The 16,007-nt window shown below is 49.0% G+C and overlaps 1 protein-coding gene across 3 annotated transcripts in view; it reads left to right on the top strand.

Moving 5' to 3' along the window:
* The first annotated feature begins 1,247 nt into the window (after positions 1 to 1,247).
* GRK3 (G protein-coupled receptor kinase 3) overlaps positions 1,248 to 16,007 on the top strand; it is a 60,595-nt gene continuing 45,835 nt past the window's right edge. Inside the window, exons 1-2 of one of the 3 annotated variants that reach the window (XM_069030791.1) lie at positions 1,248 to 1,562; positions 15,072 to 15,148. In XM_069030791.1, the coding sequence (XP_068886892.1) occupies positions 1,450 to 1,562; positions 15,072 to 15,148 (190 nt within the window). In that variant the 5' untranslated portion in view covers positions 1,248 to 1,449. Of the gene's footprint in view, positions 1,563 to 1,840; positions 1,863 to 5,491; positions 5,513 to 15,071; positions 15,149 to 16,007 lie in introns of those variants that run through there. The other 2 variants (XM_069030792.1, XM_069030793.1) reach the window with 2 other exon arrangements.

Raw genomic sequence — 16,007 nt, forward strand, 5'->3', positions numbered from 1 at the left:
TTCTTCCTCTGCTCCCTTCCACTCTTGCTTGGACAACCTGAGCTTCAGCTTTGCTCTGTGGCCACTGGTGGAGGAGAAACCTTCCCCAATGGATCTGTTGCGGTGGCAAGTGTTGGCTTAAATTAACATTTTCAACAAAAAGCAGGTTCTCAGACGGTTCATAATGAGGCACACGGTGAAATCCTCCCAGCTGTATACTCTACCTCGCTTTAATCAGATCATTAACTTTCATAAAGATGTAGGCAGGAGGAGTGGCGGCACTTGAAAAGAGCTCAAAACACGCTGAGTTTCAAACTTCAGACTTGTCATTGACTTAGCCTTTCATTGAGCCAATTATTTATGACATATTTGACGAAATTCAGAAAAGAAAGCACTTGAAATCTGCATATCTGCTTGGCTGCAGTGGAGCTACTACTACTTGAAGGAGGAACACGAGCAGGGAGCTCTGCTCAGAGCCCGAGGACACCCGGGTGCCCTGTTTCGCATCGTTATTTGCCAGCAAGTGGTTCAACGAGCGGAGTGTCACACACATGCATCTATTTGTACCCTGTTTTTGTTATGCACGCGTTTTAATAAATGATGAGGAAATTAATTCTGAATTTATGTGTCCGACTGGGTGCTGAGGCTCGCAGGCAGCTCAGTGCTGCGTGGCTGGCATTAGCTCTGGTGTTCCCCCCTTAGTGGAACCATGGAATCCCACAGTGGTTTGGGGTTGAAAGAACCTTAAATCCCAACCCAGCCCCTGCCACGGGCAGGGACACCTTCCACTATCCCAGCCTGCCCCAAGCCCCGTCCAACCCGGCCTTGGACAGTTCCAGGGATGAGGCGGCCACAGCTTCTCTGGGCACCCTGTGCCAGGACCTCCCCACCCTCACAGGGCAGAACGGACCCCCGGCCGTGTCCGGGCCAGCGAACCCCGCAGGTGCCGTCCGCGCTCGGTGCCCTCGGGCCGCTCCCCCCTCACGGCGCTCCCGGCGGGCGCTCTCCGCTCCGGCCGCCGCCGATCCATGTCCGGATTTTCGGCGGCGCCGCGGGGCAGCCCGGTCCGCCCGCCCATGGCCGCCGCGCGCGCTCCGAGCTGCGGGCCCGGGGCCGCGGGGGCCGCGCAGGCTGCGAGCGGCGGGGGCGGACCGGCCGCCGCCATGGGCCCGGCGGGGGCGGGCGGGCGCTGAGGGGGCGCGGCGGGGGCTCCCTCCTTCCTTCCCTCCCTCCCTCCCTCCCTCTGCCGTCTGTCCGACCGACCGTCCGTCCGACCGTCCGTCCTGCCGCCCGCCCGCCCGGGGCGCAGGGCGGGAGGCGGGAGCGGCCCCCGCGCTCCGCACACGCGCACCGGGAGCCGCTCGGCCGCACCGGCGGAGCCGCCGCCGCCGCCGCCCGCCGCCAACCCCCGCCCCGGGGGCGGCTGCCCCGGCGGAGCCTCCATCTGCAGCCCGGCGGCGGAGCGGGAACATGGCGGACCTGGAGGCGGTGCTGGCCGATGTCAGCTACCTGATGGCGATGGAGAAGAGCAAGAGCACCCCGGCGGCCAGGGCCAGCAAGAAGATCACCCTGCCCGAGCCCAGGTACCGCCCGCCCCGCCGCGGCCCCGGCCCGGCCCCCGGCGCCCTCCCCGGGCCGGACATAACGGTCCGGCCGTGCCCCGGCTCCCGCGGCCTCCGCCGGCACCGGGTCCGGCCGTGGCGAGCGCGGAGCCGGGCTGGATGTGCTGGATGTGTTGGATGTGTTGAATGCGTGTGTTCCTTTGGCACAACTTGCGCGGGGTCCCTCGGCGGGTGAAGGGGGGACCGCCGATCCCCCCAGGGACGAACCCCCGCAGCTCGGGGGTTTATGGATCCCCAGCCCGGTGGTGCTCCGGCCGGCGGGTGAGGAATTCCGTCCAGAGCAGTCGGTAGCGCCGAGCCGAGCCGCGCTCTGGCCGTGTTGCTCTGCAGAGCGGTTTTTTGGTGATGCTTCATGGGGTTTGACAGGGGATGCGGGAGGAGGACGGGGCCGGAGCTCGCCCTTAGCAGGCAGCTCACGGAGCGGAGGTGCTGGTGCAGGTCTGGGCTCCATCGCCCCGACCTTCCCCGGTCCCACCGCGGGAGCAGACGGGTGCCTTAGCACAGCCGAGGTTGTTTGCTTGGGGCTTGGTGCTAAAAGCAGCTTTTCTTCTGCAAAACCAGCTTTTCCCCGTGGTTATGTGTGTGTTATAAAATCACCTGAGCATTGCTTGTTTATTGCTGAAATTAAAACGAAGCTTTTCCTTTTCTTTCATGGCTCTGTGTGTGTGTGTGTATGTATATATAAAAATGAAGATTCAGCCAGCAAACAAAATACTGCAACAGGAAAAATCTAAACCAAATTTTACTGCAGAATGTGTAGGCAGTTTGGAAGCCTGCTGGTGGCCTAGCCTAGCTGTCTGCTGTGAGCCAGGGATCGCTGGAGCCCTCTTCCCACTTCTTCACTCGTTTTCCTGCCTTTCTGCTGGAATGCTGGGTAGCACAGGGAGGCTGCGGAGCAGGGGAAGGTGAAGGGTGCCCTGCCCATGTTTATCCCCCTTGCAGGGGCAGTGAGACCTCAGGTGATGAAGTTTGGCTGTTGTGTTTAAGGTCTGGTTGAGGATGGTGTTATTGGACAGACAAAGGTGCCTGCTTTTCTCCTGGTATGTGTTTACACTTTCAAAAACAGTACAATATCCATGAAATTTCCCCTGCCCTGTTAGCCGGAGGTACAGCTTTGCTGGGGGTGCTGGTGGCTTCATGTGTCTCAGTGCTGTGATGTCAGTGCTGTCCTCGGTGATGTGCAGCGGTGCTGCTCCCTGTTCCCAGCAGGGACGTGACCCCTGTGGGCAGGTGAAAGGTGGGACGTGGAGGGTTGCAGGGCACGAGGAGTCCTCCCAATGCCATGAGAAATATCAGCACAGTTGGTGTTTGTGGAGAGGCTCGAAGCTGCTGCCTGCACCGACGTCCCTCGTGGCCAGCGCAGCGGAAGCCTCGTAGCGAGCACAGCACGAGGCCTCAGGAACCTGCTGTGCTTTGCTCTCCTGCTCCAGGATTTACGTGGTGTCAGTGTTTGGTGGTTTCCCTGAGCTGGGAGAGATGATTCACCTGTGCTTGGCTCCTTAAGGTGGGAAAGGCAGCCAGGTGTCAGGGGGAGTTTTGCAGAGCAGAAGAGAAGGTGAAGGGATCGGTGGCCGAAGTGCCTCGCTCCTTGGGCTGCCTGTGGAAGAACCTGTTGGCATGAGATCTTAAAGGAGAAGGATGGTTTGCCACGCTCCCTGAGCTGTTGTGCTCTGCAGGAGGTGAGAAGCCTTCAGTGAGGAGAGGTTTGGGGCTGTACGTGGTGCTGTGGGACAAGGACACACCAGGCCCTTAGCACAGGAGCGGAAGGAAGCACGGACATAACAGAACGGGGACTTACCTCAGCCCGGGACCACAAACGGCTCTAGGGTGCTCGAAATGACTGAACCTCTCAGCTTCTAACTGAAACCAGGGATTTCCTCATACAGTAGGAAACTGTGACCGTTATTCTGGTGTCAGATATCTTTGTGCTGGCTTCTGGATGGTTTTTTTGATCCCTCTCATTAGAGCAGACGTGGTGTGCTGGGTATACTGAAATATTCTGTATCGCTGGCAAAGTGATTCATTTAAAATGACATAAATCGGCTGGTTAAAGGCAGGTTGATATAGTAACAGTAAAAAAATACAACACACGGAGTCCTCTCTTGTTTGAAATCAAACAATTTTTCCAGATATTCATTATTTCTGTGCGGGTGTGAGCAGCTCCTTGGAGGAGCACAAGCTCGGCTCTGTAACGCCGGGTGCGCAGCCGTCTCCGCCGTCAGTCCTGGCTGTCACTGGGACAGAGAGCGGGAAGGTCACTGGAATATCACATCCATGCTTGAGAATAAATATCCCTGCCTTACTGCAGCACTCTGCTCACAGGAACGTGTTGGTTTATCTCTGGCGGGCAACCACAGCCCAGGGACGGGTCCTTGTGCACTGTTATCTCCTCCAGAAATACTACAAAGGTTTTACAAAGGTTTTGTTCCTTGTCCCTTTGCTGGAGCCCAATGCACCTGTCGGCACCCTTTTATCTTTCCCAGATAAGGCTGAGGCTAAATGAAGCAAATGAGTTTACTGTAATGCAAATTTGAGGGGGCTTCCTGTTTACAAGGAAATAGCTGTAGTGCCGGCAGAATGAATTCCAAGGCTGCAGGCCAAGGCTTAGCAGCAAATAAACTATGAGGGTGAAGAGTTTATTGGCCGTAGGGCTGATTATTGCTGAGTTTACGTGAATTATCCTCAGACTGGTTTTGTCCTGAAATCGTTGAATATCACAGTTTGGGGAGGAAAACACTAATGAGCCGGGAGTGCCTAAGGAAGAGGATTAGTGTGTTTTTGTTGTTTTTTTTTTTTTAAGCACCAAAACAAAACAACCCTTCTTCCATCCTCTGTCATCTGCTTTTCCTTCCCTTCTGCGTTTCCTCCTTTCGTTCCTAAGAGCCTTGCCAAGAGCTGTGAGAGCTGTGGTATCTTTCTGTCGTACATTGTTTCCTAAAAGCCTGTTTTTCAGGGAGATTCGCATGGGTGGGCAGAAAGGCTGTCAGAGGCAGAATATCCTGCTGAAATCAGGCCTGGAATGGGAAGGAAGTCAGCCCTGTGGAAATATGAGCAAATACAAAACCTAAATCTTATTCTGCAGCATTGCTCTCAAATATCTTAAGTTTTGGTGGGAAAGGAGTGAATTAACTGCGCTCTGATTTTTTTTTGGCTATTCAGCAGGCTGCTGAGGGTTTTTTACTTTTCCATGTAAATTTTACATTTCCTTTATTTTGGTCAAAGGGAGTGGAAGAGCGCTATAGAACAGCTGTTTTTGTTCTGGTTTGAGTAAAGGATTTGCGTAATGTGAAGCTGAGAAAAATGGTCCAAGAAATCAGGTAACAAATGGGAGAGCGTTCAGGGCTCGCAGAAGCCTCTTGTGCATGCCCCTGGAAAGTTGACATTAAGCCTTTCTTACTATAAACATCACATAAGCTTTGGGTGCTTTTGGTATACAAATACCACGGGCATGGTAACAAAACACAGCATTCATCTGTCCAGGCTTCTCCCCCTGAGGTTGTAGATGTTTCTCATCTCTCCTTTTCTAACCTGCTTCCAGTAATTACCTCTGTTGCAAGTTAATTCTGCTTTTGCTCTCAAGTCTTTTTCTTTGGTCTGCTGTGTTTCTCTGAGTCTTGCTCTGCCGGGGGAAAAGGGAGCATGTTGCAGTCACTTTTTTCTTAAAAATCATGCTTTTATCATGACATTTTTCCTCAGTTACCACCCCATCTTCACTTGTACAGATGAAGACTGGCCCCTGGTACCCAGCTGCTTCTTGTAGGGTGGTTAATGTGCCCTTAAACCCTGATTGAGGGTTGTTGATAACACAGAGGTTGATTTGCCTTCCCAATTCTATTCTGAGCTGTTCGTGATTTCTTTTCCTCCTCTGTTGGTGCTGAATATTGTTGAAATCCAAGTGACATCTGCTCAGGGTTAAGCATCATTGCCTCTGTTCTCTCTTGCTTCTGATTTTGTAATTCTGTTCTCTTGGCCTTACCTTGCTCTTTCTGTGGATTTCAGTTCTTTCTTTGAGGTGGCCTTCAGGGAGTTCTTGCACCTCGTGAAACTTCTGTAAATCTCTTTAAGTTGCAGGCTCACACTCCCCTGTCTCTGCTGTCAGTCTGGGTGACTTTGGTGGTGTTTTCTCTGGCATTGTTTAACGCCTCCGTGTTGTGTTTATTCATTTACGGTGCTGTCTCTGGGAAAATTTTCCTGACAATTGCTTGTGTAATTTTCATCTTTGTTGCTATTCCACCCGTGTCAGCCCTCTGTGTCTCTCTAGGTGCTTCTTTGTTGCTGCAAGAAAACTGTTCAGTTTTGGGCACATTCCTGGGCCTGACAGCCCTTACCATGAAGAAATTCTTCCTGACATCCAAAATCTGAAGCTTAAATGAGTAAACTGCAGCTTATCTTGCTATCTAGCACTGCTAGTGTGAAAAAGGCACATGTGAGGGTTCATTGGGAACTGCTTGAGGAAGAGGAAAGACTTGCTTTTTTCCTGAACTAACAGTACTAGAAAGGCTGAACACTTGTGCTTTTTGGTGGACTAGCTCAGGGTGAGACAGAGTAGTGAAATTTTGGTTGGAAATTCAGCCTCCCTGCTTTGCTGTCAGCAGAAGTGTGTGGTTGTGAAGGCAGTAAGAAATGGCTCCCTCAAAATAATTGTGTGCTTACAGAATGCCGGGGCTGCTGACAATGTGTACTTGCTTTTCATCTCAAGATAGCTTTGTACTACTGCACTTTCTTGGGAAGAATGCATGCCTAGGGATGGATATGGCCTGTCAGTGTAGGAGGCTGTATGGGAGGGCTCCTGCTTGCTGTGGGTGCTGCTCTTGGCTCTGTTTGGGTGCTCTCTCTTGGGAATTCAGTTGTTACTGTACCTGCAGTGTCCCATACCCTGATAACAGACAGGAGAGCATGGGAGGATGAAAGTCCTGTTGCAGAGCTGTAAGAGACAAGGAGTGAGAGTCTGGATGAAGGACAGCTTGTTGTTACCTGCATTGTACAGATCAGGAGCCAGTCAGAAAATACCTGATGTACCTTTGTTCACATGTAGCACCTTGGGCAGGTGCAGGAGTTGAAGCTGAATTTTCTGAGCTTCAGTGGAGGTCCTCGACTGTCTCAGCTCCTGAGCATCTGGTGCTTGGAGCATCTCTGGGCACAGGAAGGAGAGATCTGGCCTTCAGAGAGACGCTCCAATTACTTCTCCCTGGGGATGCTGTAGGATTGCAGTGTGTGTTTTGCAGCGTAGACCTTCCCTCAGGTGTCATTACCTTAATTAAGAAAAAAAGGTAAATAAGGGTGATGTGGGGGGAGATAAGTGTGCAGCCTTCTGTTCCTGTGCTAAAAACAGAGGGATGATTCTAGATGTGTTTTTGGGGAAAGCTTCTGAAATGTGATGATGTGTTATAGGTGTGAAGCACCTGTGTGAGCTGATGCAGGTGGGCTGCAGGTGCTGTGGGACCTGCCAGATGTTTTTTCAGTAAAATGAATGAACTTTATAGCGCTTGCTCCTTTTATAGCTGATGGCTTTTCAGTGCCCAGACCTTCCTGTGTGAAATCGTTTCAGCCAGCACTGGAACTATAACATCAGGACTCAAGCGTGTGCAGCCCTTGGTTTCTGTTCTGGTGAAATCATGTGGAATGGCCTGGTTTAATCTTCTTATCAATAATAGCCCTATTTTTTTTGGTAATTAATAAAATTAGTAAAAAGCCTATCAGGAGCCGTCAGGTCCAGGTGCATAAACCAAATAAAGTAATTTAATTGAACTAAATTGGTGCAAAAGCAGCAGTCTCTAGTTTAGAAAAGACAGCTGTTCTCCACAGGAGCTTCACCCCATACTTATCCAAAAAAATCATTCCAACACTGACTGAACACCTATATAAATATGCCTTGCAGAAACAAATAACAACTTTTGAAAGCGTTTGAAGGAATGTAGAGCCCCTCAGCCCCTTTCCAGTGTGCCAGGAATTCATCCTGTCAGCATGTCATGTTCTATTGAGGAGGGAGCCGGGGAAAGGGCGGATTTCTCGGGATCTGGTGGAGCTGTGCAGATCAAAGCCATCATTAGGGATCGAGTCTGAAATGTGTGACAGCAGCCGGGCACCAGCTGCACTCCCAGCTCCTGTAGCTCCACTGGGATCTCGGCACAGGAGCTGGGAATTGCTGGGTGCTCGGGGGAGTTCTACCTCTGCTCAAGGTGCACACGAGGAAAGAGCTCCCAGCAGCTCCTGTATCCTCCTGGGAAATTAAAAAGCTCCAGGGAACCCAGTGAAACACTCAGTGCTTCAGACCTTGGAGCAAGACACCCCTGTCCCGAGGGGCCGAGTGCAGAATGAGGCTCTACGTGACAGCTCCGGGGATGTGGCTTGGCTGTTTTATTTGTTGTGTTTCTGCCTCAATTTCAGCAGGGAAAAGGAGCTCTGTGAAACTGAGCTTTAAGTGGAGAAGAGGGGTGGTGGGTGCAGAGAGTGGGGTGGGTCCAGAGGGTGATGGCAGATGGAGTTAGATCCTGTTAGTGCCCAGAGGAAGCGGCCTCAAGTTGCATCAGGGGGGATTTAGTTGAAATTACAGAAAATTAGGTGATAGTACAGAAAATTCCTTCGTGGAAAGGGCTGTCCAGCCCTGGCACAGGCTGCCCAGGGCAGTGGTGGAGTCCCCATCCCTGCAGGGATTTAAAAGCCTTGTGGATGTGGCACTTGGGGGCATGGGTCAGTGGTGGCCTTGGCACTGCTGCGGGAGCAGTTGGACTTGGTGGTCTCTGAGGGCTTTTCCAACCTAAACAATCCCATAACTCAATTAAAAGAGGACAAATCGTGTGTGGATGTTTTACTCTTGATGTCTCAAGTAGGGATGGCTGGGACAGCCATGGGAGTGGGACATAGCTGTTGGAGTGACATTCCTTTTTGAGCCTTCTCATCATTTGCTGTTGTTTTCCAGTCTCCAATCTGGCTTCTCCATTTCTTCTCTATCCTCTTCTGTTAATTTTCATTGTTTGAAGCAATTCTGTGTTGTGCATTAGTCCTCTAAATTTTTTATTAAGGGTTTTGGTGGTTTTTCTTTTTCACCCGAGATTTTTCTAATTGTTCAAAAATACAGGAACATTCCTGTAGTTTTAACTTGTTGTTTAAAAGAGCTTTGAAAGATCTGATTCTTAGGCCAAATATTTCATCCCAGTTTTTGCTTTTGATCAATCTTGCATTGCTAAACCTTTTAAATGCACTTGTACAAAGAGAAAAAAACAACCCACTTTTGGCTGTGGTGGCTCTGGGCCATTCTGCCAGTGCTTTGAATTGTACTTGTTGACCCTGTCATGCTTTCAGTTCAGAGGCCTTTAGGGCAGGATCTTTGGTCCAATTTTAGCAACTTTATGATGGATTTGGAGAGTGGAAAGAAACATTTCAAATCCCTGTAAAATTGCATCCTGAGCTTATAAATGAATAAATAAATCAGAGGCGTTTGTCAGTGTTGGCAGTAGTTCTTGGTCTCTCAGTCAAGGTTTGTACTTGCTACTTGCAAAGAAAGTTCTAAACATTTGAGATTGAGAAAGATTAGAAAAAATTGGCACGTCTTCAGTAATTTTGTGTTTGTTTAAAAAAAAAGTAATTTATGATTGGCGCATGCCTTAATTGCAGTCGGAGCGAGGAGATGTGATTTTGCTCTGATTTCCCTTTCTTGTAATTTCTCAGCAGCAGCAATCTGGTGGAAGGGCAAGTCCTTGACACTGCAATTTGGTGTAATTATTCCTGAAAAATTCATGTACTTAGAAGCTTTTATATTAGTTTCAGATTTCAGCGCTGATAATGCCAGTGATCCTCAAGGATTTTGGGGCTGGTGTTTTGTGAAGTTGGAGCTACGCAGCTCCTGCTTCTGGCTCCCTCCTTGTAAACTTTCTCCATTAAAATCCTTTGCATAAGTGAAGCTGCTGATGCAGGGACAGGAGGGGGGTGTGGGCAGGTGCTGCTGAGCTCTAATCCCTTCCATCCCACAGGGCTTTGAGGTGAAATATGTTGCTAATCACCCACGACAGTTCTAAGAGCATTAGTTCACCGCAGTGAGCTTGGCAGTGGCTTGCTGCGAACTTCAGGGGGTGTGAGGGCACAAAATGGGACAGAAATGGGTGAAACTTGGGCCAGAAAATGGCAGAGTCCCGTGGAGGTGGGGTGTGCGTGTGGTGTGATGTGTTCATGGAAAGAAATCAAAGTTTGGGGTCGCTCATTGCTTTGTCAGCACCGAGCATGTGCACTAATTAATAACTGACTCACAGAATGATTTGCATTGGGAAAGACCTCCAAGACTGAGTGTGATTCTGTGAGTTTACAAGTCATAGATTAAAATATCAGTTTAGATGGTTTAATGATCTCTTCTGGCTTTCTGTGCTGGGAATTTGCCCCACGAACTGCTGGAACCACAGTGACAATGTGTGAAATGGCTTTTACAGCATTGAGAGCCGAGTCATTTGGAGAAGCACTGACTTCTGCTGAACTTCGAGCTGGGTGCAGTCCGAGAGCAAGCAGAATGAAATGGGTTCAGTGGTTTGTGAGCGTTCAATGTTTATTACACCCTGACACAGGAATAAATGAAGGTGGCTGTGGTGTGGAGATGGGATGTTGGGAGTGCAGAGAGTGGACAGGCACTGCCAAACCTTGGCAGTCAAAGCACTGGCCACGGAGTTGATGAATATCTGGCATTTTCTTGAAATAATTATTAATTTGGACGTGGCAGGAGCCATCAGGAGCTTAGGGTGCTGTTGGATACAGAGGGCAGAGGGATGATGGCAGAGGAGGGAAAAAATAAATCCAGCTTTATTTTACAGACTGGGGATCTGAGCAGATAAAGTTTATGACCTGCTCGTGACAATACAAGAAGTGTTGGTAGAGTTAAATCCTGAACTAAGCTCTTCCCAGTCTCTGTGAAGCTGCCGTTTCATTCTTACTTTGTTTTTCTGTTCTCCTGTTTCTGTTTCAGCCTATTGGAGAATATATTAATGACTGGAACTGCTCGTTCTTAATGCAGGTGTGGTTCTTTAGTGTTGGCCATTTTTTTCCAAGCTGTGGTGTGCGTATGTGCACCTCTACACCAGATAACATCCCACAAGTCTGAACTCTTATTGACTTACAAGAAAAAATCATCTGCTCTGATGATAAATAATTCAAAACTCCTTTAAGATCCAGTAGTAAGAAGGCCAGTAGTAAGGAGCTTCTTGACCTAGTTCCAATAGTAGGAGTGTTGTATATATATGGGTACGCCCCATTGCCTCGTTCTGTGTCCTTTCCTTTTCTGAGGTGTGAGTTGCTTTCAGCAGAACTTCAGGGACAAAATCCGTGTGAAATGAATAGCAGAACTTTTATAGAATCATGGAGCAGTTTGGGTGGAAAGGACCTTAAAGGCCATCCAGTTCCACCCCTGCCATGGGCAGGGACACCTTCCACTAGTCCAGGCTGCTCCAAGCCCCACTGTCCAGCCTGGCCTTGGGCACTGCCAGGGATCTAGGGGCAGCCACAGCTGCTCTGGGCACCCTGTGCCAGGGCCTGCCCACCCTCACCAGGAAGAAATATTTCCTAATATCTAATTTAAACCTCCTCTTTGCCAGTTTGAAATCATTCCCCCTTGTCCTGTTGCTACATGCTCTTGGAAAAAGTCCCTCTCCATCTTTCTTGGAAGTATCAGAAGGAGTGCTGTTTGTTTTCCTCTCCTCTGTAAATCCTGGTTTGGGCATATTCCCGCATCCATTGTGGTTGTGCTCCGGCTGCCCTGTGGATGGTTCCTCACTTCCAGTGGCCGTCCTTGGGCTCTGCTGGCAGAGACACTCGGACACCTAGCAGAAGTTTCATTTCTTCTGCTTGGCATGCTTCTCCTTGGAGAGTCCCAGGCTGTCACTGCTCTGTTCTGGGGGAACAGCAGGAGTGGCTGCTGTTGTCCAGTGCAGCAGCCAAGGACGAGTCCTGGCTTTGGCTGAGCTCCTCTCCAAGGCTCCTTCTGGTTTGCTGCTCCTGCTGGAACTCGTCTGGGAGGGAGGATCGTGGATGCTCTTGCCGTACATGGCCTTTTCTGTGTTAGAAAGGACATAATGTGTTTTCTTCTTAGCTTTTCAGACATGTTTTCAAGTAGATATTTTCCGCCTGTGCCGGCCTTGGCACTGCGGCTGCTGCCTGTGCCCTGCCAGGCTGCTCGTAGACAGCGAGAGCTGTTTAATTCCAGAATGGAGTTTAACCTTGAAGGCTTCTTTTCAGCAGGTTTCTTTGATCAAGGCTGGAGTAACTAGAGCTCCAGGATGCAGCTTGAAGCTCCTTTCAAAAGACTCTTCAGCTTATGCTTGAAATAAATCCCTTTTCTAGGCAGGTGGAAGAGATAACCAGGTTAGAGTGACCTGTGCTGCTCGCAGAGTTTATGGTTTGATGAGGATGCAGATAAGTCATCTTTTGCCTGCTTGAGCCAGGCAGTGTGCTCCAACCTGCTCTGCAGGCCTGGGGTGTTTGTTCAGCACTTTCTTTGAGGGCAGCTTCACCCAGGAGCTCTCAAAGGTGCGGGAGCACCCAGCTGCCCACGCTCAGGCACTGCTGGGCATCTCCCTGGGGCCAGTGGCAAAGGGCTTCCCTGTGCTCCCAGTTAAACCAGCAATTTCAGAATCCCAGAATCACTGAGGTTGAAAAAGCCCTCCAGGATCATCGATGCCAACGTGTGCCTGATCCCCACCTGTCACCCAGCCCAGAGCACTGAGTGCCATGTCCAGGAGTTCTTTGGACACCTGCAGGGATGGGGACTCCAAACCTCCCTGGGCAGCCCCTTTCCAATGCCTGACCACCCTTTCAGTGAAGGTGAAGATGCCCAGAAAGGCATGCCCAGAGTCCAAGCTGCATTTCTCACCAAATTTTAGGCCTGACTTTTGACTTCCCCTAAACATACTTGTCTTGGGTATTTCAGTTGATTTGTGGTATGTGGACAGTAAGCAGAGTGTGAACTTTTTGTTGTTTGGTGTTTTCTTCCTCTTTGAAATGAAAAAAATACATGAACAGAAGGTTTTGCTGCAGTCCAGTTGGATGTGCTTTTGTTTCTGAAGTCCCCCTGGGTTTTGTTTTTAGCCAACTTTTGTTTCTGCTCCTTGTGAGTGCTGCTATTAAGGTGGATCATGCTGTGAACTGAGATGAACTCGTGCAGAAATGGCCACTTCTTGCATTAGTGCGTGGTTTGTGCTGATGGCATCTCTGGCCAGGGAAAGCTTTTCAGAAATGGCTGCGTTTCTGTGAAATGCAGCTTTTAATCCCAGATTGTTTACGTGTAGGGCAACTGATGAGTCAATGGACTAAAGCAGAGAGGGAACCTTTCTTCCTGTTTGGGGAATGTGCTGAGCTCCGTTGTAAAATTTTCCATCCTTCTGAAGGATACATGGACTCTGCTTCAATTCTTTGAACTCCAGAAGATTTCTACCTGTAGCTTCCATGTGAGAATTAGGAGGTGATTATTCTGGATAGCGATAATCCACTCCATGTAATTTATTCCTATTTATTCCTATGGATAAGTAGCAATGATTTCAGAGGGGTGCGAGTGTTGAGGAGCTAGAATGTAGCGCAGACTCCTGTAGCCTGTGATCATTTTACAGATTTGTTCAGATTCTGTGGCTGCAAAAGACACTTTGTTCCTTTGACGTTATCCATCAGACCAGAAGTAGGGCATGTCGGGAGAGGAGGAGGCGCTGGACAGGTTTGCTCCTTACACAATCACTGTTTTCCTGGGCGCTTCAGTCACACGTTAAATTTTCATTCTCTTCTCCCATTGTCTAGACTGAAGATCTGTTGATGTAATTTCTTGCAGTGCACTCGTTGGAGCAGAGGAAAGCTTTCTTGATGTCATTATTATGAAAAAGGCTTATTCTGTTGCTGCTGGTCTGGTGGTCAGTGGGAACGGGACGGTGCCGGGGGGCGATGGCAGCACCAAGGAGGGGGAGCTGCGGGCTCTGGGAACTCGTGCCAGGCTTGTTCATCTCCAGTGGGTCCTCTGTAGGCACAAAAGGATGAGGGGAACATCTGGCTGGCAAAAGATTCAGGTTGGATTTAGGAAGAAATTGTTCCCTGGGAGGCTGGTGAGGCCCTGGCACAGGGTGCCCAGAGAAGCTGTGGCTGCCCCTGGAACCCTGGAAGTGCCCAAGGCCAGGCTGGATGGGGCTTGGAGCAACCTGGGCTAGTGGAAGGTGTCCCTGCCCATGGCAGGGGGTAGAGCAAGGTGTTCTTTAAGATTCCTTTCAATCCAAACCATTCTGTGATTCCACGAGCTCTTATTTACTGCTTCCTCTTCATTTAAAATCAGTATTTTGTTTAGATTGTTAAAATACACAGAGAGCAGACCCAGTTCTTAATGAGCAAATAAACAGCAAGTTCGTCACTGAATAATTTATGATCTCAAACCTGATTAACAGTGTTTAGCCCTCCCAGTTCTTGTCTGACTTGATGTGGTGGTTGGCCTCCAGAGCTCTCGCTTTGGATCACACTGTTCAGAGATCCGTGTTCCATGTGGGACTTGGAGATACACAGAAAACTATTAATAGGATATTTCCCTACATGGGGGTTTAGGGCCTTCCAGCAAAGTCCTTGGCTTTATTATAGACTTTTCTGTGGTCAGGTCATTCAGACTTCGTGCTTCAGGTCCTCCTCTGAGGAGGAGTGTGGATACTTTCCTCCCTCCATGGAGGAGATGTTTGTCAGTATTTGGGAAATTTCTCAGAACTCCTGATGATGGGGTCCCTGTGAGCACATCTTGTCGACATCCCTGAGGTCAGCAAGGATTAGCTGCTCAGTTTTGCTGCTGCAGAAATATGAGTGATGTTTAATGGCCTTGTTTAGAGCATGAGTGCTTTGTTCAAGGTTATTTTTATAATAATAAATAGTATAATTATAATAATAAGTAGTATAATGATAGTAATAAATAGTACGTCTGGAAATTACCGATTTTAAAATTGGAAATTATCGATTTTAAAATTGGAAACAGAGAAAGTCTGGTGGAATTTTGACTCGATACTGTGACAGTAGAGTTGCTTTACCAAGGCCCAGCACTGCTGGCTTGCATTGATTTTAAGATTTATGTACTTGTATTGTTGCTCATATGAAATTTTTATAGGCATTATATTACAATGAATATTGAGGTTACTTGACAAATAAAGGAAATCTTTGTTAATGTGGTTTAAGTGAGTGACTGTGACATTATAAATTAGGCAAAGTAGATGTTAAGTGCACTGCAGCCAAGCAGGGCCTAATGGAGCTGCTGTTGGCTCCTTGTGTGGCTGATGTGGGGCAGCTCGGGGTGAATTGTGCAGTTATTTCACAGTGCAAGCTAAACCTGAGGCAGGAATAAAGAACCCAAGTGGTGACCAGGGTGTCCCCTGGGAAGTGACCCCAGGGATCAGCTCACCCAAGGCCAGGCCAGGGCTCCACCTGACTTTTCTTCAAAGCAATTTCAAGTAACTCCTCTTTTTTTTTTTTCCCCTTTTTTTCTTTCAGTATCCGCAGTGTTATGCAGAAATACCTCGAGGAAAGGGGTGAATTAACCTTCGACAAGATCTTTCATCAGAAAATTGGTAAGTCATGTCTCAATAAAATGTTACTCAGGTGGAGATTTTCAAGATGAGTTTGGTTTTTACATTTCTCTGTGATGCTTGCTGAGAAATCAGTGCTGCAGATTGTCTGAAGAACACTGGAAGAGTGGACAGGACTTAGTGAAACAGAGGTCTTCAAGAAGATGAAATGTTGTGAAAGGGAAGAAGACGAAGCAAGGCAGTCTGTCAACTTCAGGTTCTGGAAAACTACAGGGAAAATAATTAAATTATTTGGAAACATCGAGGAGAAAATTATATTACTTGGTATGGGCTTGTCAACAATGTAATGTGTCACATCAGTTAAACTTTTTTTTCTTTGCAGAGGTAATGAGCCTGTTGATAAGGGAGTAGGAGAAAAGATCCCAGATGTGTTGTCTTGACTCTCTGACACGGTGTTCTTGCTCACAGCATGGGGGGATGTAGCCTGGGTGAAATTGCAGTGTGCAGGGGGTGAAACTGCTGGGCAAATGGACTTGTGAAGCAGTTAATCAGTATTCCATGGAAAGGTGGATCCAGGGAGTTTGCATGGGAACATCAGAGATCAGCGTTGGGATGAAGAGCCTCTGTGTTCTGCTGTGACACACCGAGGACAAGGGCACGGTGACAAACACTCCATAAACCAGGGCAGGGGGAAATCCAGCAGTGTCCTTCCTCTCCACCTGTGCCAGAGCAATCTCACAGGCACAGCGTGGGGACCCTGGGGCAGGGACTTGGCTGTGACAGCCAGCCCTGGGCTGCGTTGGCTCAGCTGGATCACACGACTAAATATAAAATCGGTGGTGTAGCCAGCGAGGCATGTGAAATAATCCTCTTCTGGCAGAATGTTGTGTCCATCCTGGCA

Source organism: Aphelocoma coerulescens, chromosome 15 (assembly GCF_041296385.1).
Source record: "Aphelocoma coerulescens isolate FSJ_1873_10779 chromosome 15, UR_Acoe_1.0, whole genome shotgun sequence".
Classification (NCBI taxonomy): domain Eukaryota; kingdom Metazoa; phylum Chordata; class Aves; order Passeriformes; family Corvidae; genus Aphelocoma; species Aphelocoma coerulescens.